The 25,003-nt window shown below is 42.7% G+C and overlaps 1 protein-coding gene across 1 annotated transcript in view; it reads left to right on the top strand.

Moving 5' to 3' along the window:
* Positions 1 to 25,003, top strand: part of LOC149320946 (von Willebrand factor A domain-containing protein 7-like) — a 32,162-nt gene that overhangs the window by 448 nt on the left and 6,711 nt on the right. Inside the window, exons 2-14 of the mRNA XM_089488811.1 lie at positions 2,012 to 2,134; positions 3,124 to 3,303; positions 4,868 to 4,946; positions 6,369 to 6,460; positions 7,829 to 7,993; positions 9,180 to 9,389; positions 11,172 to 11,310; positions 13,072 to 13,208; positions 14,520 to 14,807; positions 15,182 to 15,400; positions 16,446 to 16,618; positions 19,217 to 19,331; positions 23,275 to 23,479. Of these exons, the coding sequence (XP_089344937.1) occupies positions 2,012 to 2,134; positions 3,124 to 3,303; positions 4,868 to 4,946; positions 6,369 to 6,460; positions 7,829 to 7,993; positions 9,180 to 9,389; positions 11,172 to 11,310; positions 13,072 to 13,208; positions 14,520 to 14,807; positions 15,182 to 15,400; positions 16,446 to 16,618; positions 19,217 to 19,331; positions 23,275 to 23,479 (2,125 nt within the window). The remainder of the gene's footprint in view (positions 1 to 2,011; positions 2,135 to 3,123; positions 3,304 to 4,867; positions 4,947 to 6,368; positions 6,461 to 7,828; positions 7,994 to 9,179; positions 9,390 to 11,171; positions 11,311 to 13,071; positions 13,209 to 14,519; positions 14,808 to 15,181; positions 15,401 to 16,445; positions 16,619 to 19,216; positions 19,332 to 23,274; positions 23,480 to 25,003) is intronic.

Here is a 25,003-nt window from a genome sequence, read left to right as displayed (position 1 = left end):
TGCAGAATCCATGGATACAGAGCGCTGACTGTACAAGACTGGAGATGGGGAAGGAATTAGTGGATTTTCCTTTCCATATCCTTATCACACTACACTGTTATAAAAATATCATTCCACTTTCACTGCCATTAGAAAATCGTCTGGAATTCTGGGATTTATAGTTTAGTGATGACAAAGAGCTCTCTGGCTAAAAATTCTAAGTGCTCTTTCCTGAACTGCAAATCCCAGGATTCCATAGGATGTTGCTGGCAATTAAAGTGGAATAAAGTACTATAAAAGTATAATGTGATATGTTCCTTAATAGAATTAAACAAAGCTTGGAAATGTTACTGTGTTGGACGGCAGCTCCCCAAATCCCCCAGCCAATCTAGAGTTTACATTCACACAGAGGATTCAGTGCTCTAGCCTTCTTCGCGCAAGGAATTGGTCAGTAGCTCCTATGTCAGCAGAAAGATGAATATGCTTTAGATTTTAATCTGAACTTTGAAGGAGCTACCCAAGATGCTGAAACCTATGCCCAACATAAATTCAACACTTTGGACAGCTCCTTTAAAGTCTGGCCTAAAATGTGCAGTAGATTCATCTCTTCACTGACATGGAAGCCACCAGCCACTACTGAGGCCTATTGGGATCGTGACTTGAGTTTTGTACTGTTATGTTGTGGGTTTTGTCCTCTATGAGTTAAACCAGTGGTACTCAAAACATTTCACCCTTGGGAGCCGCATTTACATCTACATACAAACATCATGCCCCTCCCACTGTATTCTGCTTTGGTCAGACCTCACCTGGAATATTGTGTCCAGTTCTGGACACCACATTACAAGAAGGATGTGGACAAGGTGGAGTGTGTCCAGAGGAGGGTGACCAAGATGGTAAAATGTATGGAAACTATGCCCTATGTGACTTAGGGAACTGGATATGTTCAGCCTGGAGAAGAAAAGGTTAAGAGATGACATGGTAGTCATGTTTAAATATTTGAAGGGGATGGAGTAAGCTTATTTTCTGCTGCTCCAGAGAACAGAACACAAAGCAGTGGATTCAAGCTGCAGGAAAGGATGGGGGACACCTGGCTGAATGAAGCTATGTGTGAAAGGGATCTAGGAGTCCAAGTAGACCATAAGTTGAACATGAGTCAACAGTGTGATGCAGCAGCTAACAAGGCCAATGCGATTTTAGGCTGCATCAATAGTAGTGTCTAGATCAAGGGAAGTAATAGTGCCACTCTATTCTGGTCTGGTCAGGCCCCACCTCGAATATTGTGTCCAGTTCTGGGCACCACAATTAAAAAAGGACATTGGGAAACTGGAGCATGTCCAGAGGAGGGCAACTAAAATGGTGAAAGGTCTGGAAACCATGCCCTATGAGGAATGCCTTAGGGAGCTGGGGATGTTTAGCCTGGAGAAGAGAAGGTTAAGGGGTGATATGATAGCCCTGTTTAAATACTTGAAGGGTTGTCATATTGAGGTGGGAGCAAACTTGTTTTCTGCTGCTCCAGAGACTAGGACCAGGAACAATGGATGCAAAATACAGGAAAAGAGATTCCACCTCAAAATTAGGAGGAATTTCCTGACAGTAAGGGCTGTTCGACAGTGGAACAAACTCCCTCGGAGTGTAGTGGAGTCTCCTTCCTTAGAGGTCTTCAAAGAGAGGCTGGATGGCCATCTGTCGGGGATACTTTGATTTAGATTTCCTGCATGGCAGGGGGTTGGACTCGATGGTCCTTGCAGTCTCTTCTAACTCTATGATTCTATGATCCACCTCAACACTGGGAAGAACTTTCTGACAGTAAACGCTGTTTGACAGTGGAACACACTCTCTCGGAAAGTGGTGGAATCTCCTTTTTGGAGGTTTTTAAATAGTGGTTGGATGGCCACCTGTCAGAAATGCTTTGATGGTGTATTCCTGCATGGCAGGGGGTTGGACAGGATAGCCCTTGAGGTGCCTTCCAGCTCTATGATCTATGCTTCTATGATTCTAATCATAATTGGATCTGTCCCTTTTATTTGCCCAGCTGATGTGTCTCCTGATCGGTTCAACAAAGCTGTTCAGGAAATTATCAAAGGAAATAACCAAGTGGAGGTCCACCATGCAGAGGACAGCAGCTTCTTCTTCCACTGTGGAGAGATTGCCAAAAGTAAGAGGGGATTTTCTATGCAAGTGCCAAGGGGTGTGTGGAACAGTGCTTGAAAGGCAGGTAAAGGTGGGAAATCATTTATGAATGAGCGGTGTCCACACTGCTGAAATAAAGCAGTTTGACACCACTTTAACTAACATGAATCTATCCTACAGGATCCTAGGATCTGTAGTTTAGTGAAGCACCAGAGCCCTCTGACAGACTAGGCTGAATACCTCACCAAACTACAAATCCCAGGATTTCATAGCCTGGAGCTACGGAAGTTAAAGCAGTGTCAAACTGCTTTAATTCTGCAGTATTCATCCAGCCCATTGCTGTGACAGCTCTCTACTTGCACGTGCACTTTCTCTACTGGCCAGACAGAGAAAGTAAGCCAGGCTGTAGCCTCCTTCTTATTGCTCACCTAACAGAAGTAAACAGACACCAACAGCAAGAAGGTGCTGCACTAGTACACGTACCCTCCAAGATTTCACAGATGAAAACTGACACTTGAGGTCAAGCAACCCAGAATGCACAAGCTAGGAGAAGCGGCAGCAGTTTGCTGCTCAACTCCCATTAAATACAATGACATGGTAAAATGATGACCTTTATATAAAATGGCAAAAATCATGGTTTGCTTTTTGGGATTTATATGTTTTTTTAAAAAAAAATTCAAGTGGTGGATGGTTTAACCCGTGGATATGGAGGGCCAACTGTAAATTACTTTTGCACTTTTCACTCACTCTGCAGCAATTGAAATAAATTGAGGACAAAGAGTGAAAGTAAGAGGATGAAAGTAAAACTATGACAGTTTAAAAGCAACAGAGGACTGAATATATCAGGACCATATGGCCCTGGCATTCCATGAATTGCCTCTTTTATGGTCTCGCCAGAGGAGGAAGAAATGCATTATCAAAACAGAAGATGCTATGGTACAAGCCCCACGAATGACCAACAATGCCATTCAGCCCTGAAGGTATTAAAAAGTCCAAAATGCTTTTCCTTCGCAGGTATCGCCCAGCTTCGAGCCCTGAGAAAAGCAATGCTAGCCAGTCTGGCTGAACCTGTGACTTTAGCAGGCTTGGAGGCAGCTCGCATCAATGCCGGGAAAGCCCTCCATGTGCTCCAGAAATTCTACAGCAACACCAATTGGGTTGAAATGGGAAACAGTGACCCTTACGAATTCCTGGGTAAGTCACAGTGAATATGGAAATCAGCAAATGGATCTTATCTTTTTTTTCATTTAGGAATAATTCAATGAGACGACACTTATATAAATTCCATTGATGGAAATAGTTCTACTTAACTATTTGTAAATTTACAGCGCTTTATAAATAAAGGTTAATAATAATAATAATAATAATGTTGCGACTATCAAAAGGAGTCTGTTAAAACAGTGTGTAACTCGGTCTTGAGATAGGTTGACCTGTATGGCACTAAAGAAAAATAATTTATTTAAATTTATTTATCTATTTAAATTTACTATCAAAAGGAGTCAGCGCTGTTAAAACGGTGTGTAATTCAGTCTTGAGATAGATTGACCTCTATGATACTAAGGAAAAATAATTGTTTTAAATTTATTTATCTGTTTATTTATTGCACTTATCCACATCTTTCTCCCAAAAAGGAATCCAAGATGGCATACAATAATTTTAAAAAGATCCAACTAAAACACTAGTTTATAAAAGTTAAAATGGAATTAAACATCAACTTAATTAAAAACATGATTAAAATAGCTAAGACACTTAAAACAGATTTAAAACACAGTTTCAATAAAAGATTGAAATACATACATATATATATATATATATATAGAGAGAGAGAGAGAGAGAGAGAGACATATACAGGTATATAGCATACCACTTTACACACTGTAACAGTACTCCAAATAGGATGTAATCAAGACATGTATACTATAGCCAGATATATCTACAGAACAAGCATAAACTCGTTTATGTCCAATGTTACTGTCACTGTTCTTCCTAGTTACTCAAACTGGACTTTAACTGCTGGAACCGTGCTGGCACTGATAGTAGGGTTAGGGACCGCACACTAACAGCTTCTCTCCCATGAACAGGAGCTTCTCTCCCATGAATAAAAGCAGCTGTGTGCAGTAAAGTGAGTTTTAGTTCGAAACTGTGACGAGACAACAAGAGCCTTTTTAAAATAGGTCCCATTCTCACTTTAAAATCTAGCAGCTGAATGTTGCTTTAACTCCAGTTCTCAAATAATTTCTAGCAGCAGTCCTTCATAAAGCATATTAAAATAATGGCTGTGTCTCCCTTATCTGGAACTCCAAAATCTGAAATATTCCAAAATCCCAAATTGTCTATGTGAGTGGCTGAGATACTGACACCTTTGTTTCCTGATGACTCGGTGTACACAAATTTTGGCCCGGAACAGACGGGCTGAATGCACCATGCTGGCGCCAATACTAGACTTAGGGACCGCACACCAACAGCATAGTCCCTAACCCTAGCACAGCGTGGCGGTGGAGTAATGGTGGTGTCCCATCCATACGGGCACCACCATTTTGACACTCGCAACGTCAGTCCAGCACTGCAAAAAGAACCCGGAAACTCCGGAGGGATGGTTTGCTAGCTTGCAGATTTGTAAAATGTATCTTACATCATTACACATGCCTCTCAAAAAGGCTTACAGAAAAACACCAAATTGCCTGAATTTCTGATGCACATGCAGAAATTGTAATGTAAAATGTAAAATGTCTGTCTTTCTCCTGTCTGTGTCTCACAGTAAATGAAGACAGTGATGTTGTTGTACCCATTGCCCCTGCTTCTAAAGCAACATGCAAAGACTGTGTCAAGGATGTCAGGTATGACACTGGGGGAGTGGGAGCTAATTTGAAAGCACCTGGGCTATTAAAGATATTCTTCGGTGATGTCAAAGGTATTTTGCTGCCCAAAGTTAAAGTAAAGAAAGTATTTTCTCCCCATTCTTTGTATAGGAACTAACTACACTAAGAGCAGAATCATACCTCAATCCTGGCAATGACTGCATTTGCATGCAAAAAAAAAAAAAAAAAAATGCAGTTTGATGCTGCTTTAACTGCCATGGCTTCATGCTATGGAATTTTGAGATTTTGAAATAGTTTGTTGTGGCCCCAAAGCCCTCTGATGGAGAAGACTAAATATCTCACATACTACAAATTTTAGGATTCCATAGCTTTCAGCCATGGCAGTTAAAGCCATGTCAAACTGCATTATTCGTGCAGTGCAGATGCAGCCAATGGGGCACCATTCTGCATCATACTTAGCACAACAGTGTAATTTTGTGCTACTTTTGCACTATTTTGTTTGACAAACCCGAGGGTATTTTTGTTTTTGGTTTTTTGTTGTTGTTTTTTGCCACTACTTCCAAGTGTATACAGGTACTGAGATATTCAGTCAAATTAATCTTAGTTAAACAAGACAAAATAAAATATTGTATTCGCTGACAGCCTATGCTAAAGCTTTGCACTCAGGTCTTTGTTTCAGTCTGGGATGGATTGGGTGGGGGGTTTTCTGGTTTGTGCTGTAGACCTTGAGTTTGTAGAGAGAGACACTATTCTGTAACTGACATATGCAGCATCAGAGGTGTCACTAGGGGAGTGCAGGCCAAACTAGGTGACACTCGAAGGGGGTGACACCACTGCTCCCCAAACATCTGCGTTTTGGCAGAAACAGGCTATGGTGCTCACCTGCGTACCTTTAAACACTGACAAGGTAGTATGAGGGGGATGAGGCTGAGTATGAGGGGAAAGGGGAGGCCCTAGATTTAATTTTTTCAAGTTTTTAATGAAATTAATTTTTTATATTCTTGTTAAATTTTCCTTAAAAACATCACATTTTACTAAATATTCAGTTTAACCACATGAAACTATGTACATATAAATACATTTAGGCTGTGTGCATGATAGTGTAATTTAAAGGTATAATTTTAATTTTACTAGTGGTTCAATTTCACAATTGTTGCCATTATATGGGAACTACGATTTATGAGTACCATTAATATTTTTAAAAGTATTCTGTATGGTGTAGTATGTAAGAAGGTCCATTTGGGGGGGCGGGGGGTGAGACCATGAATTACCACATCGAGTGATGCCAACTCAAGTGCCTACTGGCTGCCCAACATGGAGGCAAAATAAAATAACATTCAAATGAGAAATGTAAAGGAAAATAAAGGGCACTGTAGCTACCATTACATTTGGGAATACTAATTCCAAAGCAGTTCATTAATTTACTTCTACATTTCATAGTGGTGTGTACACATGTAAAGACAACATACTCGTGAAGGACATGATTGTAAGCGGGTACAAGATATCAGCAACTTGCAAGACCAAACCACAAGGTAAGAACAACTCATCTTGCTAGGATCTCATGGTGTATATTATTCCTTGTTTTCTAAATATATAATGTGGATGATAATAGGAGTAAAGGGTATTGCTGAATAACAGCTATAGTAAAGATTATCTCTGTGGACATGTGCTTCTGTTCAGCATACCATCCATGCCTTCCTCCAGGAAACTCCGTTCCACACACACTTCCAAAACAGTTGGTCAGCATTCCTTTTCCACTGAACCTGCCAGTGCCTTTTTCTGCAGATTTTCTTCTCCTCACCTAAAAATATTTTGTGCTTGTGCAAATTATACACACCTCAACTTCTGTGTGTGTCATGCTGCTTTGATCTGCACAATGTTCTACACTCGTTACCATTAGGACAGAGCATAGTTGGTGTGTGACCATCAAGGAGTTTATGAGACAAGAGACGTCCTGTCCCTATCCCGTCATCTTCCTGTCCTTCCCGCAAAATCGCAGGAAGGACTTCAGATGGGATTCCCGCTTATCCTGTCCAGGAAGCACAAATGACGGCGATTGCACAGCAAGCTTTCGGATGAAGTCGTGCAGATCCTGTCATTATTCTGCCATTAATCTGTCATTTACATTGGCTGGCATTTTGCATTAATGGAGGTTCGCGTTAATGTAATGCTGCTTTAATGACAGGTTAATGGTGGGATTGGTGCGACGATCTGAAAACCTTTCATGCCATCGCAGTCACAGACAGGTTAGGGATGGGATAAGAATGGGAGAGTGATCCCGTCCCTATCCCATCTCCATGGGAAAATCTAATTGGGACTGTGGATGAATATTGTGTGACTCTCCAGGCTCATAATATTTCTGAATTCTGTGTTTGGTTGTGAAAACTGGCATCTTGTTAATTCAACATAAAAGGAAAAGCTTTCCTGCCCTCAAACAGGGGGTGTCCTTTGTGATAAGAGGTATCTGCCAGTATGATAATGGACACACTTTCTGGACCTCACATAAGCAATGGCATCACTAGGGGGGGTGAGGGGGTGTCACCTGGTGGATCTGTACACCTGGAGGGACTGGCACAGCTACTGGGCGAGTGAAAAAGGATGCTATCCCGCTCACCTGGCAGCCACACTGGACCCTAAACAGGCCCTCCAGAGGCCACCTGGCAACCTTAGACCTAAGGAAATCGATTGTCCTGTGCTGCTGTGTTGGAATATATAGTCCAACACAAGATTCAAGGCATCTTACAACCATTTAAAGGCACTTAAAAAGTTATATGCATCTGTCATTAACAAAGCAAAGTCTTCACTGATATTTTGTGTTCTCTTGTGCAGATGGACTACTGGTCCAGTCCAGCATGGTGAATGTTGCTTACCCTTTTCTCTTGTCTATGCTCTTGCTGCAGGCAAATGTAGCCATGGTGGGAAAGATGATGCCACCCAAGACATCTACCCTACTGGGGGTATCAACAAAGAGACCTCTGACCCCAAGCTCTCTCCGCATGCTGACTTGCATAAGAAGGCAGCTGAATTAGCCATCCGAGCCACAAAGGACTTCTTTGTAAAAGCTGGTAAGTCTACAGCTCAGGACCTTGTGAACTTGGGATTCAGATAGCTGGTAAAAGCAAGCGGCCTTCTTGCTGCTACCATGTGAGGAACTCTAGACCAATGTTTCTGCCTATGATTAGTGGAAATTATTATACGATTTCTAGAAATAAAGAACTTCAGTATTGGCCACTGGGGAGGGCAGCTGTGTCAAAATGTGTCTGGCCTTTGTGCAAGTGTTGGCGTGTTTACACCAGTGGTTAATAATCTTCCACCAGTGCAAACATTTGCACCAAATTGACCTTCACGTATATAGTATTGTGCCTTTAGAATTATTAGAAAACTGTACGGATCATGTGCTTATTGTAGATAATTCACCTTCTATGGGGATTGGTTGTAAATAGATCTTTTTGATTTATTTACAATATATTTGCAAGTTTTACTTATTTATTTCTTGATTTCATTGGTTTGTTGATTGTCATAAATCACAACTCAAGGCAAAATGCCTCAAAATACCCTTTTGGGGTACGTGGGCATTTTCACCATGTTTTTAACCTCCCACTCCAGAATTTACATCCAGGAGATCTCATTTTTTGCAACAGGAAAAAGCCCTTCCAGTTTAAAAAAAACTAGGCCTAAATTGGACTGGGGAGGGGCAAAAACGCCTCCTAAAGGGCATTCGGGGGGGGGGGGCTTTTAGGGTTACACAAAATGGCCCTGTGGCCATTTGGGTCTCAGGCAGCCTGTATGTAGCTGTTTACTTCCCAACTCTGGTACAGATCACCTGCTTTAATATTTTCCAAGCTCTGACAGAGAGAAGATAAACTGAAAACTTGGAAAGTTACTTTTTAAGAAATTTTGGCTATGTAGCTTATTGCAAAAGTCACCCAAAACTAAATAATTTCAAATAATATTGCAAAAGAAATCATAATGAGTGACTTACGTTAGTCGTTCATTTTTCATTACTTACCGTAATTTTAAAAAAATAATGCCCCAATGCTAAAGAATTCCACTCACTGTGCCTGTAAAAATACCTTCAGAAAGTAATTTTAAAAAACAAGAAAGTGTTACATGCCAGAAATATATGTACCATACATTCTTCTGCAATGTAACTTCATTACAAAGAAGTGCTCTCATTAAGAAAACAGGGAAAGTGTTCAGTTTACTGGATAAATTGTGGTATAGATATAACCCAGTTTTGCTTTTGCTCAGATGGCAGCCTCCTCAATGAGGTGGGTGAAGATATTTTCCGGCAGTTTTTCAGCTTGGAAGGCTACTCTCTCACCTTTGTGATAGATACCACCAGCAGCATGACTGAAGATATTGCCCAGGTCAAAGAAAAATGCATGGAAATACTCCACAATTTTGCTAGCTTACCAGACAGACCCTTCAACTACATTCTTGTGCCCTTCAATGATCCAGGTTAGACCAGTTTAGCATTGCTGTGCTCTGTGCATTTAGTTTTGCACAGAATCCAGATGATATTTTTGCCAAATTGTTGTATTCTAGAGTCTTCTGTGCTGTTGTCCCCCTTACCTTTAAAGAATACATTTGTTGTGATTTAAGAATTGGGGTAGTAAAATACAGCACCATCTTCTTTGGCATTGACTCCCAAACACTCCTGAGGCTTTTCAGAGTTTCCATTAAAATCTTCATGCCTATAGTGCTTGTCTCTATATCATTGATTCCAGTGAGGATTCAGATTATGGAATTACGCTATAACCTCCATGTGTATACACATACACCTTCAAGTCATCTGTCAACTTATGGCAACCCCATGAATTTCATAGGATTTTCTTAGGCAACGAATATTCAGGCTGCATCTGCACTGTAGAAATACAGTTGGCCCTCCATATTTTTGGCTTTGACTCTGGCAGATTTGATTATTCATGGATTTGATTAATATGTTCTCTCTAGGAATCTCTAGGTCCTCCAGCATGACTCTGTGGTCAATATCTACCAGAGGTTGCACTGGAGGATCTAGAGATTCCTAGAGATAACACTTCTCTGGGCATTTGTGGGTCCTCCAGTGCAACTCTATGGTCAACCTCTAGCAGATGTTTACCACAGATTTGCACTGAAACACCTAGAGACTCAGAGAGGTGTTCTCATGGGTTAAAAAAAATAGTGTTTTTTAATTTGCGTTTTTCCCACTTTCATGGGGGTCCTGTGCCCCTAATCCCAGCGAAAGTGGAGGGCCCACTGTAATGTAGTTTGACACTGCTATAACTGCCATGGCTCAGTCCTGTAGCATTCTGGTATTTGTAGTTCTCTGAGATATTTAGCCTTCTTTGTCAGAGAGCTCTGGCGCCCCAGACTCAAATATAGTTTCCCTTGGTCTTCCTCTGAAAGATAGCCTACAGCGCCTGGTAGTCCTGGATAGTCCCTCATCCAGGTGGATTACTTAGCACAGTGGGCTCTTCTTATCCGCAGGCTTGCCATTTGTAGATTTGAGCTTCCATGGATGGCAAGCCCCATTGTCTTAAATGGTTGTGCATGCACCAACACACACGTCTCATGGCCGTAGGAAAGAACAGGACTTGAGGTTCCATGTTTTTTGGTATACGCGGGATGGGGTCCGGAATGCCCCATGGATAAGAAGGGACTACTGTATTAACTTAGTATTAAAGGCTAAGGCCCAAAACACACTGCAGAAATAATCCAGTTTGAGACTGCTTTAACTGCCCTGGCTCAAGGCTAGGGAAATCCAGGAACTGTAGTTTTAGCAGACATTTAGCCTTCTCTGTCAGAGAGCTCTGTTACTACAATAAACTACAATCCAGAAAATAATCTTATAGGGGACAGAGCTTTATCTGTTACTTTTATTTTTATAGCCAGAGCAAGCTCTCATTAATTATTTGAACTGATTTAAATGGTTTGAGTCCATCTAAGTCCACCGAGTCCACTGAATAGACTCACTGAAATGAAAGTGATGTATGTTATGAGTAAGTGTGAACTGAGCTGTGAAAAGCTTTGAAATGTTTTTTGATGGACTGGCAGAAATTCTCAGCCAATATGGCTGGGCAGGGGGCATCTGGGATTTGTAGTCCCAAGAAAAGTAGCTTTCTGAACTCTGGTTATACATTTGCAAATTGTACTTAGATGATCTGTGGTTACTTAAAGCAAGCCCAAACTAAGTAAATACCGTTATTTCTATAGTTCTAATTCACACTGGCTTTGTTTCTACCATATCTCTTTCTATAGATTATGGCCCAGCCTTTAAGACTCAAAATGTGAATGAGTTAAAATCCTATATATCTAAGCTGACTGTTGATGGTGGTGGTGACTGCCCAGAAATGTCATTAAGTGGTTTGAAGGTGGCTCTAGATGACAGTTTGCCAAGGTAATGTTTTTCTAGTGGCCTAGGCTGATCTGAGAAAGGGTGGAATATGAATCAAGTTAAATCAAACTGTTGGAGGGGTCTCTCTCTCTCTGTCTCTGTCTCTCTTTCTCTGTGCCATTGTTCCAAGACTGTACAATCTAGACATCTGATAAATGACATGGCTATTTGCTGGCATGGGAACATGGGAGTGTGCATTTGTGGGTTATTTTCTGAGTTGTTATTTTAATGACTCATCCAGTTTTAATAAATTGAAGCATACCATTAAGCTTCACTACTATGTTCAGCCACTAGGTGCTAGACTTTCCTAATAGGGAAATAAAAATGTGCAGTCTGGCTTCATTTTTCTAAAGGCCATCTGGGCAGCTCTATGTACTACTTCCTTCTGCAGAGCCCTCGAACTTTTTAAGCAGTTGTTCGCAGAAGAAAGAGAAGAGCCTAATGTCAGGGGACAGGGGAGTATAGTGAGCAGGGAGAAAGGGTGAATCAGTACTTGGGTGGAGGGGAAACAGATCAGTGAGAAAAAATGATTATGGAATAGAATGGATAGAGAAACCAAAAGAGCATCATGATTGGGAGGAAACTTCTATTCCACAATTCAAGAGCCCTGCAGAGGGAAGCATTACAAAGAGCTGCCCAGAAGCCCATTGGAGAAATGAAGGCAGACTGTGCATTTGTATTTCCTTATTAGGAAAGTCTGGCACCTAGTGGCTAAAGATGGTAGTGAAGGGCATATTTCAATTTAAAATCCTAGGGGAAAAAACAGTAGGAAAGCAAAGACAGAAATATAGATTACAGAAATATATTTCTTTTCCTAGGACTTTAACTCCTCCAGTCCTACTACCTTTGGCTGCTGCTCTTGGCAGAGCTATAGTGCAGCTCTACAGTACTAACATTAAAATCTATACCAGTGTTTCCCAAACTTTGGTCCTCCAGGTGTTTTGGACTTCAACTCCCAGAAGACCTAGTCATTTGAGCCAAAGATCAGGAATTCTGGAGCTGAAGTCCAAAACATCTGGAGGACCAAAGTTTGGGAAACTTCTCCATCTTCCAGCCATTACCAACGCTTCCTTACTCTTGTTTCCTTCTTGCAAAGCATATCACCTTATGGCAGTGGTTCCCAAACTTTTCTCTGCCTCTAGGAAATGTTTGATTAATGTTCGCACCCCCTACAAAAGTAAGAGCACACTGGAAGATGAAGATGTCTAATTTCTAATTTTTGTACCACAAATTGAACCATGTACAATACCAAGGGTGAACAAACTGAACTTTTAAAAAAAGCTTTTGAATCAGCACACAAAATGCAAATCTAGTTTGAGGAGTCAGCAACAGAAATAGCAAGTACATTTCTATACCGCTTATCCGTGCACTTAAGCACTCCCTAACTGGTTTACAAAGTGTAAGCTAATTGCTCCCAATAAGCTGGGTACTCATTTTAGCCACCTATGGAAGGATGCAAGCCTGAGTCGACTCTGAGCCCCTGGCTGGTATTGAACTCACAACCTTGTGGTTTGCGAGTGAGTGGCTGCAGTATAGGCATTTAACAACTGCACCACCAGGTCTCTCTAATAAATTAGAATTTAATAAATTAGGCTCTAATTTATTCAGAAAAAAATGAGTGATGACTTGTAACTCGTTACTGAAGGACTCTTGGTTGCATCTCCTGAAATTCCATCTTGTACCCCCTGGGGGTGCCAACAACCCAGATTGAGAACCCCTGCCCTATTGTAATCTCCATCCTAAATATCTTTCCAATTTCTCCAGATCCAAAATCTACAGTTTTACTGATGCTGGATCTAAAGATGAACATCTGAAGGATGAGATCAAAATCAACGTTGATTCTACTGGGTCCGAGGTGAACTATGTCCTCACAGGGAGTTGTGACAGTCGGAAACGCCGAAGTATGTGAAATCTTGTCAAGGGATGAGAAAGCTTTGAGGGGGAAATTAAATTTATTGAGACTTGGGGCTTTTCCCACTACTCACTGTGACTTGTAGCATTATGAATCCATTTTTACTGCCAAGGCTGCATACTGTGGAATCCTGGGATTTGTCATTTGGTGAAACACTAGAGCTCTCTGATTGAGAACTATAAATAGTTCTCCCACTAAAAAGATAAATGAATGCATTCTAGAGCAAATCAGATCTGAGCTTCGTCACTGGAAGTCAAGATGACTAAACTGAGGATATAATACTTTATACATTTCATGAGACAAGGAGCTGCCGCTTCTCCCTTGATACCATATGCTCTAATTTCTCATTCCCACCTTGGTCCTAAAGGCTGCTGGTTCCCCTTGTCTTTCTTTCTTGCCAATACTTTGACGGAAAGCCCCTGCCACCCCCTTTTCCCTCACCACCATCCCTGGTTCCTTCTGGTGCCCCTGGGGCGGGGGAATACTGCCCACTTTGGGAAGCACAATGATTTGTGTGTGCTGAAGTTGAGTTGCTTTTAGGTGGCATAATAATAATATAATAATAATAATAATAATAATAATAAGTAGTAGTAGTAGTAGTAGTAGTAGTTTTATTTATACCCCACCAAAAGGATCTAGGCAGGTTACAATAAAAATACATAAATAAAATAGATAATACATACATAATTACAAATTACGTAATCCCCTTATCCCTCTACCTTGAAACTAGAATAACAACATTCTAAAATACAGGTTACAATTAATTAAAATAGACCTGATTGAAGTGAGACATCTTGGGGCAATCAAAGGCCAATCCATATCAGTTTGACAGGAAGATCAGTCAGGGAAGGCCTGCCAGAAGAGATTTGTCTTGACTGCCTTTTTAAAGGCTTCAAGAGTGGAGATGTGTTGGATCTCTTTCGGCAGGTTATTTCATAATTTAGGAGCGGCAGATGAGAAGGCCCTCTGGGTAACCGCAGCCAATCTGGTCTTCCTTGGCTGCAGTAAATTCTTCCCAGAGGACCCGAGTATGCAGGGTGGATTGTATGGAGGAAGGTGCTCCCACAAGTAAGCTGGACCCAAGCCATGAAGGGCTTTAAAGGTTATTACCAACACCTTGTACTGTGCCTGGAAACTAATAGGCACAATTACTTTATTTATTAATAAAGTAAAAGAGTAAAGGTGCTTCATGTCAGAATTGGTTCTGCTGAAACACCTAATATTGTTCAACATTTCTTGTGGGAACTCAGAAGATAAGAGGAGCAGCTTTCAGTGGGCAATCTGTATTTAATCCCTGCAGGCATCACTAAAAGGATCACCAGGGCTGCTGAGAGAAGTTATGAAAACATCTATGAAGAGATAGCTGCTTATTCTGGTGGCTACTATGTCATGACCAGCAAAAGGGAACTCTCTCAGGTCCTGGGCATAATGGAGCTTTCTCTGAATGCTGCCCCTGTGAAGGTGGCTCGTGCTCGTCTGGATGGGACACAGTTCTCTTTCCCTGTGGATGAGACCCTCACAGAAATTACTGTCTCTGTCAAGAAGTTAGGCCCTTATGGATTCAGGATGACCCTGCTGGAGCCTTCAGGTAAACTCAGTGGATGGATGAGCTTTGGGGCCAATTAGCTGTTGTTGTTGTGTGCCTCCAAGTCATTTTTGACTTATGGTGACCCTAAGGTGGACTTATCATGTGGTTTTATTGATGAATTCGTTCAGAGGGCATTTGCCTTTGGCTCCAGCTAAGGCTGAGAGAGTGTGATTTGCCCAAGGTCACCCAGTAGGTTTACATGGCCGAGCAAGGATTCGAACATTGGTTTCCAGAGTCATAGTCCAATGCTCAAACCACTACACCACTCTGACTAACACAATTAGATACAGGGTGAGAAAGATTCTAGGATAATTTACTCACTCACCCACTGAGGCTGTTGCAACTCACTCCATCTTTGTATCAACCCATACCAGGTACCCGAGCGAGAAATATTAAGACCCTAATTGACACTATGGACCACAAGGTTGTGAAAGTATCTCCTGTCCACGAGAGGGGTTCATGGACTGTGACGGTCTCTCCTAGTGGCTCCTATGAGGTGGAAATTGGAGGCAAGAGCTTGCTTGACTTTTCCTACCAGATTATGCAGAAGCAGAAAGAGTACATGCTCCCAATCCAGGGAAGACCTATGAAAGGTAAGCATTGTGGAGTGTGTTTCTACCACGCTGAGGGAGGATCTAAGCCTTGTTGGCAAGGTCAAAATATTCCAGGAACAGGCCAGAGTATTCTGGCCCTGGAGCTACCCTCACATCCCCCTATTACTTAACGCTCCTGTTGTCACAAGGGGTGGCTGCATGTGTATCCCATTGTGCTGTGTCAGCCACATGGCTTGGTGCCTCATTCTGACCTCAGAGTGAGCGACTCACAGCAAACATGGCAGTGCTAAGTGGCACAGTTGTAAACAGCCACCTGGCATCGCAACAGAGGGTTTCAGGTCTTCTGGGAAGATCTGGAGCAAAAGGTGAGTTATTTCAATCTGTTATACAGTGGCTCCTTGTTATGCACTGGGGTTTGGTTCCAGGATCTTCCATGGATAACAAAATCCATGGATGCTCGAGTCCCATTAAATATAATGGCATAGCAAAATTGTGTCCCCACCATAAAATGGCAAAATTAAGGTTTGCTATTTGGAACTGATACTTTTTAAAAAATATTTTCAAGCCATAGTTGCTTGAATCTATGGATAAAAACTCCATGGATAAGGAGGGCTAACTGTAAGGGGAAGCTCAGTGCTGAACTGGCCGGACATCATCCAGACTGTTTTCACCATACCCAGGGTTTGGGCTGTGCGTTGTCTAAACTCCTCACCAAGAGGATGGGGAGGGGGAGCGTTGTTGTTACTGTGTGCCTTTAAGTCATTTCTAATTTATAGCAACCCTATCCTGGGGTTTTCTTGGCAAGATTTGTCCAGAGGAGGTTTGCCATTGCCTTCCTCTGCGACTGAGAGTGGATGAATTGCCCAAGGTCACCCAGTGGGTTTCATGACCATGCAGGGAATCAAATCCTGGTCTCCAGAGTCATAGCCAAGACTCAAACTACTACGACACCACATTTTATTTGGCTCATGCAGACAGGGCCCTAGATATTCCTGAGCTTGGAAAAGTTGTTTACTTGGCCTGCAACTCCTAGAATTCCTCCATCTGCCATGACCCCTCTTCTAAATTTCCCCATCTTTTCCAGGATCAAATTACACTGTCTCTATGAAGATGCTGGGAGATACTGAAGGAGCTAAACTCAAGCGGTTGGTCACTGTTTCTGAACAGGGGACCCCAATGTGGTCTGTCTCATTAAACCAAACCTCAGATGCCCTGGGCAATGTTTTGGCCATTGCTCCTGTACCTTTTGATGCCACAGTATGTATCCTTTCCTATGGTTATTTATTAAAGAAGGCTGTTGGTTGCAGCTTGACAGTAAATGTAAATGGGTGTAATGAAGAGCATCATTTCCTGCCAAGGAGCACAGGATATTCAGTTTCCCAAACAAATCAGAAAGAATAAGTTGAGCAGCCTTGGGATACAGGGACTGAAATCCTCTTGCTTGGTCCCAACTGGAGTAAACCCACTGAATTATGTGTTGGAAGGTGAGTCAACATATAGGCAAATCTCATTGATTTAATGGTTCCACTCTAATCTGGGGTAAGCACACTTTGGGGTAATAACAAGATCTAGTGTGTTAATTGTATACAAAACCACTCCTTCTTATTATCTCATCTTTCAGAGTAATTCCTTAAAAGATAGTTCACAAAATTCAAATGCAGTGATGATGTCAGTAAATTTATTATTTTTTAATCTTTATTGAAAGTTTAAAATTATATAAATATTTTTTAAAAGACAAGAAAAGGAGAATTACGTCATCTAACATCAACTCACATTTAAACATCCACTATCCAGAAAATAACAATATTCACATAAAGTTAACTTCCTGAGTTTCCATGGAAATCTTGCCAGAAACAAATATAAGTGATAATTCAATTTCCACTTATCCTGCTTATGTTTTCAGCTTGCAGTTTTTCACATAATTTAGCAATAATTTATTATTGACTTGGTTGTTGTTATTGATGTTGTATGCCTTCAAGTAATTTCTGACTTATGGCAAACCAAAGGTGACTCTCCCATGGGAATTTCTTAACAGAATCTGGCCAGAGGCGGCTTGCCATAGCCTTCCTCTGAGGCTGAGAGAGTATAATTTGCCCAAAATCACACAATGTGTTTTCATGACTGAGGGCCGAAACAGATGGCCCTGAAGGGATAGCTTCATGCTGCCCCTTTTAATGTCAGATTGTGGCTGCGGCAGCAGCATGCTGCAACCCCAATCTGGCTATTTGCTGGCTCAACAAGGGGCAGCAAAATGCCACTCCTTTTTGAGACAGCAAAAAGCTGGCTTTCCCCATGCCGCCATGGCTTTGCAGCACTGGGGGGGGGGGCATGCAGCGTCTAAACGCCACACCACCAAAGTGTTGTAAAGGCAGCCCACATGTGGGAAGGCGGGTGCCTTCCAGGCGGCGTTGGGGTATGCTTCATGCATACACCATGCCCCCATGCTGCCTTCAAGGAGGCCTTTAGTGCCAGTCTGTACTGGCCCTGAGTAGGGAGTCAAACCATGGTCTCCAGGAGTCCTAATCCAACACTCAAACCACTATGCCATGCAGGTTTCCATTATTCTGGCAGGTTTATTCAGATTATTTTTAAATTAGGAATTTTAAAGTATGGACTGATTGTTTTAATATGCATTGGTCTTACGTGTTAACTGACGTTGTGTGTTGTAACTGGTTTATGTGTTTTTAACTGATGGTATATGTTCTGTTTTAATCTGTACTTGTTTCCTTCCATAGGGAGAGGCAGATAATAATAATAATAATAATAATAATAATAATAAGTAGTAGTAGTAGTGTAGCAGTAATTCTGTCCAACGTTCTGTGCAGTTATGCTGGCCTCATGATCACAGAGTTGTCTTTGACAATGCTGGCTCTTTGGCTTAGTAACAGAGATGAGCACCACTCCCTAAAGTCGGACACAACTTGACAACCTTGTCAAAGGGGAAACCTTTACCTTTACTTTTAGAAGTAGTTGTAGTTATAGTAGCAGTATTGATTAGTTGCAATAAGGGGGGAAATATACATATATTTCAGAGATGGGAAACTTAGGACCCTGAGGCTAAAATCACCCCCTCATAATCTCCCAATCCAGTTTTCTGGGATGCCCCAGAGGACCATTTCTTTTTTGTCCAGAAACTAGATTTTGTAGAGTTTTTTCCCATTCCTGTGCCTCTTTTAAGAGTTAGTTACTTACCTTAATGAAAAGTTAAGCACTTTAAGTTCAACTATAAAGATATTTTGGGACATTTACACACGAGCCCCACTCCTGCAACAATTGCATCATTTTTTAAAAAAGCTGGAAACATACTTCTTTCAGAGCAGCCAGCCCCACACGTCTTCTCATTTGCACAATTGGGGATGCCATTCCCATCATGCTCTCTTCCTGTCTTTCTCTTAAATCTGCCAACCTGCCCTATGCACTACCCAGCATGCCTTTCAGTTATTCTATTTTTATTTTCACTTTTTCTATGCAATTCCAGAGCTCAGCAACTCTAAATTAAGGTTTTTTGTCTTTGTTTTTTTGTCTTTTCATTTTGTTTTTGTCTTCCTTTGAGGCTGAGAAAGTGTGACTTGCCCAAGGTCAACCATGGGTTTCCTTGGCTGAGTAGGGATTTGAACCCTGGTCTCAAGTCATAGTGCAATGCTCAAACCATTAGACACTGGCTCTTGAGCCATAAAATTAGCTATGGTTTTTTTCCAAAAATTAGGTATTTAGAATTTGCAATAACAATCACAGCTACTTGTTCTTGGTGCCAAAGAGTTTCAGAGAGTCTTTCAAGATGGACAAACGTGGTCTCACCTAGAAACAGCACGAAAGAAGTTGAGTAATAATAATTCCTTCTCTTTCCCTTATCAGACATCTCTACTGAGCATTGAAGGCCTGTCTCCAAGTAATCTTCCCTTTTCCCGAATCAACACTAGTCCCATCCATACAGAGTCAGTGCAGATCATGCCTTTGCCAGGCCAAAATGGTGAGTGTACCTGGTGTGGTGGAATGTATCAGTGGCAACCTTCTTCGCAACTCCACCTCCATCCTCAACAAAGCTGGGAATACCACTAGCACCTATTCTCTGTTCTTTCACAACTCCCGTCCATTCCAGTAAGATGTATTAGTGATAACAACAGCTACTGTGCTGACAGAAGCAAGCAGTCCCAAGATGGTCTTTTTCATATTAGAATAGGACCTCACCATCCGCAGGCTTGCCATCCATGGATTTGAGCATCCACCATACAGTCTCCACCATTAGAGATAACAGGACTTGCAACCTCATGCTTCTTTGTATCCACAGGAGGGTCTGGAACGGATCCCCTGCAGATATGAAAATCCAACTGTACATAATCGGAGCAATTTGGATACTGTGGACTGCTTAAAAGACAAATACAGTAAATGGGTCCTTGAGCAAATCAAACTTGAATTTTCCCTAGAAGCTAAAATAAGAGACTGAGAAGACATGATTCACTAGAAAAGATAATAATGCTGGGGAAAGCAGAAGCCAGTAGGAAAAGAGAATATCATATTGCAGATGGATGGATTCATTCTAGGCCCTGAGTCTGCAAGACCTGAACAGGACTATTGATGATAGACTTGAAGATCTCTCATTCATAGGGTCGCCATAAGTCAAAGTCAACTTAATGTCAGCTAACAGCAACAATTATAGCACTTTGGTACCATATTAACTAGTGCGGCTGCTTCATATGAAATCCTGGGTTTGTACTTTGGTGAGGCACTTGACATTCTGTGGCAAGGAATTCTAAATACCTACTGAAAGGAAATATCTAGAGATAGATCATATGACAGAACCATGATTAGGGTCAAAATGTTATTCAGCCATTGTTGTTATCTACCCTCGAGTTGATCTCGACCCATGGCGACCCTGTAGATGAGACATCTCCAAGATTTTCTATGCTCCACTGCTTTCCTCAGGTCCTGCACATTCATGCCGGTGACCTCCTTAATAGAGTACATCCATCTAGCATGTTGCCTTCCTTTCTTTCTGCTTCCCTCCACCTTTTCTAGCATTGTTTTTTTTTCCAGTGAGTCGTGCCTCCTTATGATGTGGCCAAAGTACAACAGCCTCAGACTAGTCATCTTGGCTTCCAGAGAGATTTCTGGTTTGATATATTTGTTTGACTTCTTGGCTATCCATGATAGCCTCAGCACGCCTCTCCAACACCACATCTCAAATGTATGGAGTATATCACACGGAGCTTACCAGTGTTCTTCCGGCTCAGTTCCAGCTCATTTCCGACATCACTGCACTTCCAAGGATGCGGTTTCACTTCGTAAAGTGAAAGGGTTATCAGACGCCATTGATTTCTATGGGAGCTCCTTGTGAGGCGCTTCAGCAATGTTTGCAAACTGCCCCCTCATTTTGGTAAAACCTGAAAAAAAGTGACTTCAGAGAATTCAGCCCTTATCAGATGAGTCTGGAACTGGGGGTCTTCAGCACTGGGCGGTTCGAATTCACGTTATTTCGCACAATACCATCATACCAGCATTCGAATGGCCCAATCCGAACTCACGTGAATGCGCGAGATGCCGAACTGAATGCGTACTGGCTCCTCTTTTTGGAGCGTGTTGGCCAGTGCGCTGATAAGGGGATTGGCAATATCCTGGATTGGGGCTCTGTTCGATCTCAGTGCGAATGGCTCTGGTGTAACTACCCAATCCTGAATTCCATCGCAAGACCCCCAGATTCCAATTTTAACTTCCGGTGGGTCTTTCCTCTTGCCGGTTCCAGGGAAGCGGGGGGGGGGGGCGGTTCCAGCGGCCTCCTCCTCCTCCTCCCGGCTTGGGAGCCAGCATAAGCTGCATCCCAAGAAGGGAAGAGGCGCGGGGGGCCGCTGGAATTGTGGTTCCGGCAGCCTCCTCCTCCTCCTCCCGGCTTGGGAGCCAGCATACGCTGCATCCCAAGAAGGGAAGAGGCGCGGGGGCCGCTGGAACGGCGGCGATCGCCGCGATTCTAGCGGCCCTGCGCCTGTTCCCTTCTTGGGATGCAGCTTATGCTGGCTCCCAAGCCGGGAGGAGGAGGAGGAAAAAAGCATCCCCATTTACTTAGATGGCCATCCAGCCTCTTTGACAGCCGCTGGAACTGGTCCTCCCCCCCACCCCCAGAATACATATTCACACACTCACACACACACACGTACAACCGGGCATTGCTAATTTGTTGCAAGGGAAGGTCATGGTAACGTTAAAACCAAGCAGGAATGTAGAGAGGAAACAGAGAGGAATGTAGAGAGGGCACGTTGTATCGCGATTGTTAATGTGCATGAGCTGGCTCTCCAGCTGTTTACCGGGCTGTCATGACGTGACCTCCCCTTTCACCCCGGAAGCGTTTAAGGTCGCAACCCATGCAGGGCACCACTGAGCATGTGCGAGGGGGCCGATAAGAATCGGCCAATTCTCATGTTGAGCACCGGTGTGACAAAACATTCTGCACTGAATGCACTTCGCGCGAATGCGTATTGGCCAATTTGAATCATGCCAATTCGGAGGGGCTCCCAGGTATGATGGTATTGTGCGAAATAACGTAAATTCGAACCGCCCAGTGCTGAAGACCCCCAGTTCCAGACTCATCTGATAAGGGCTTTCGCTTCCAAGCTCCCTTCGATTGCACTGCAAATTGCTCTGGTGTGGAATGCAGCTTTGCTACTGCTCTGCAAACACCCCGGGAAGGAAGGGAAGAGGAGGAGGCAGCCCCCCCTGCCCTTTCCTCCCCGCGGATGCTTGCAAGCACCCGTGGGAAGGAAGAGGAGGAGGCAGACCCCCCACCCTTCCTCCCCACGGGTGCCTGCGCTCCAGCGCCGGCACCTGCAGGGAGAAGGGAAAGAGGAGGGAGCCCCGCCCCCGTCCCCTTTTCCCTGCAGGGTGACGATTTGAATCATTGAACCCTCCGGTGTGGTAATACAATGTGCTTTCACTCCGCTTTGCTGGAATCCGCATCACGTGACTTGCTTGGAATCGAACTGAATTCGCTTGCCCCTCACTTCGGAAGGGCAATGGAAAGGCAACCAGGTGTGGTAAAACATCACCTTTTTACCTTAATTCGCATTGCTAGAGAGGAGTGACTCTGGATCTGGTGTGGAAAAACATCATGCTTTGCATTGCTAGAACAGGAGTGACTGCGGATCTCAGCTGCAATCCCCCCCCACGTGTGATAAGGTCCAATTAATTCTCTTCCTATCCGCTTCTTAACTGTCCAGCTCTCACATCCATACATGGTAATAGGGAATACAATGGCTTTGTATGATTTTAGCTTTCGTGTTCAGTAATGTGTCTTTACATTTTAGGATATTTTCTAATTCTCTCATACCTGTCCTCTCCATTCTTAGTCTTCTTATGATTTCTTGACTGCTGTCCCCACTCTGATCAATATTTGATCCCAGGTATGAACATTATTTTACTATTTCTATTTCCTTGTTGTCTAGCTTGAATCTGTGGTCATTATTTTTTTTCCTTTATGTTCAACAATAAGCCTGCCTTTGCACTTTCCTCCTTGATCTCCCTTAGTAGTTGTTCCAAGTCTGTTAAGTTTTCAGCTAGGAGTATAGTGTCTTCTAAGCCTCAGTTTTAAAAGCCTCTGTATTAGTCTATATGTGTTCTTTTAAACTGATATTATGTGTTTTAACTAGTTTATGTATTTTTACTGATTTCATATGTTTTTAACTGATACATGTTGTATTTTAACTTGTTGCTGGTCCCCACCTTGATCCATGGGGAAGAGGTGGGTAAGAACTATATTGTTGTTGTTGTTAATTATTATTATCCTCGTGATAATTATTTCAGGCCCAGAGCAGTTTGAGATGGTTACTGGAGTGAAACGCTGGCCCCTAGACCCTTCAAATTTGCCCACCCTAACTTTGATACCAATAACTGCCTACCCTGTGACCATGTTGTCCTGTTCTTCCCAGGCTCAGTGTCACCTGGCAAGACATTGGAGCTATCCGTCCTGGTGGTGAATGATGGGCCAGCAGCTTGGTACACTTTCAAGGTCTGGGATGATCTGAAACTCCTGAGGAGCTTCACACCAACAACTCATTATTTAAAGCCAGGGCAGAATACCATCCTCACTGCAACCTTTGCAGCACCCGTGGGACATGATAGGTTCGCCACCAGGTAGGAGAACCGACAGAGATAAAGACAGCTGGGTGCTCTGGGATGGGAATTTGATGTCAGAGAGTAGGATGTGCTGTGAAGAATTATTGGGAGAGAGCAACAGTCTCAAGGCTTGGAATTATTCGGTAAGTGCAAAATGTCATGGGGAAGAGGTTTAAAATATATTCACTGGGCTTACTTTTTTGATCAGTGATAAAGCACTGGAAAAACTGGAAAAAGAGTGGACACCAGTTGCAATCCATTGAAAACAAAAGTGGATAAGTTTATGTAGTATTGTGGATTGATAGCACAAAAGGTATAGATACAGGAAAAAAATGATTAATGGCTGGATTATTTTCAATTAGTCAAATAATAATATAAGAATATAACAGACTGGATGGATAAGAGTGCTTACTGTAAAGACTCATGTATAAGTCTAGAAATTGTAGTAAAAATAATTGACCCAAAAAACTTGATTTGACTTATCCATGGATCAATCTCACTACTGTTCTTTAATTCTTATTTTTAAAAAGGCAGCCATCCCCTGGTTAAAGGGAAGAGTGCAGTCTGTCCTGAAAGCACTGACCCCCACTCTGCTCTCTCATCCATCCAGCCTTTAGGGTGAGCACAAATAGTTATGGCTGCTGGAATTTTGTATGTTCTTTGGCATTGCTTACCCTTGCTTCATCCTTTAGATTCTTAGGGGATTACATGCCCCTAAGTTTTACCCTCAACGTATCAGTGGGTCATATCAAAATCCATAATTTTGGCCCCAAAATCTGCCCTCACCTTATACATGAGGTTGACTTATAGAGGCGTTACAAACCGCTGCTTTGCGGCGGTCTCCCGGCGCTGCTGTTTGCTCCGCAAGGGAGCCGCCGCAGCCAAACCGTGCGGCTCCCTTACGGAGCAAAAAAGAAGCTCCAAAATGGAGCTTCTTCTGGCGTTGCGCTCATGACGTCACGAGGCGCCAATGGCACACTCGCGACATCATTAGCGCCGCGCGACATGGGGACGCACAGCGTCCGTTACGTCAAGATGGCGGCGGCCGTGTGGAACGGCCGCCGCCATTTGTTACGGACAGAGTCCCTTTTTTAAACTGGGACGTCCTGAGGATGTCCCAAGTGGCGGTTTGTAACCCGCCATAGTCAAGTACATACAGTAACTAAACTGTTATTGTTGTTATGAACTTTTGATCATTTCAGACTTATGGCAACCCTAAGGTGATCCTACCATGGACAAGCTTTGTTCAGAGGAGTTTGCCTTTGCCTTCCTCTGATATTGAGATTGTGTGACTTACCCAAGGTCACCCAGTGGGTTTTGTGACTGAGGTGGGGATCGAACTTGGTCTCCAGAGTTGTAGGCCAACACTCAAACCATTACACTACACTGACTCTCAAACTAAATTTATTTGGTGGGAAAGAGAAGCAAAAGAGGTTAGGCTAAATCATAGATAGTTAATAAAAACTAATAGTTAATAGTTAATAGAAGCTAAGAACCATGAATACAACAGTACAACAGCTAGTGCGTAAAGTTAAAGAAAAC

The sequence above is a fragment of the Sceloporus occidentalis genome, unplaced genomic scaffold (assembly GCF_023333645.1).
Source record: "Sceloporus occidentalis isolate IW3139 unplaced genomic scaffold, rSceOcc1.0.p SCAF_1, whole genome shotgun sequence".
NCBI lineage: Eukaryota > Metazoa > Chordata > Lepidosauria > Squamata > Phrynosomatidae > Sceloporus > Sceloporus occidentalis.
Note: the sequence above shows the minus strand (reverse complement) of the source record. Positions and strands in the feature narration are given on the sequence as shown.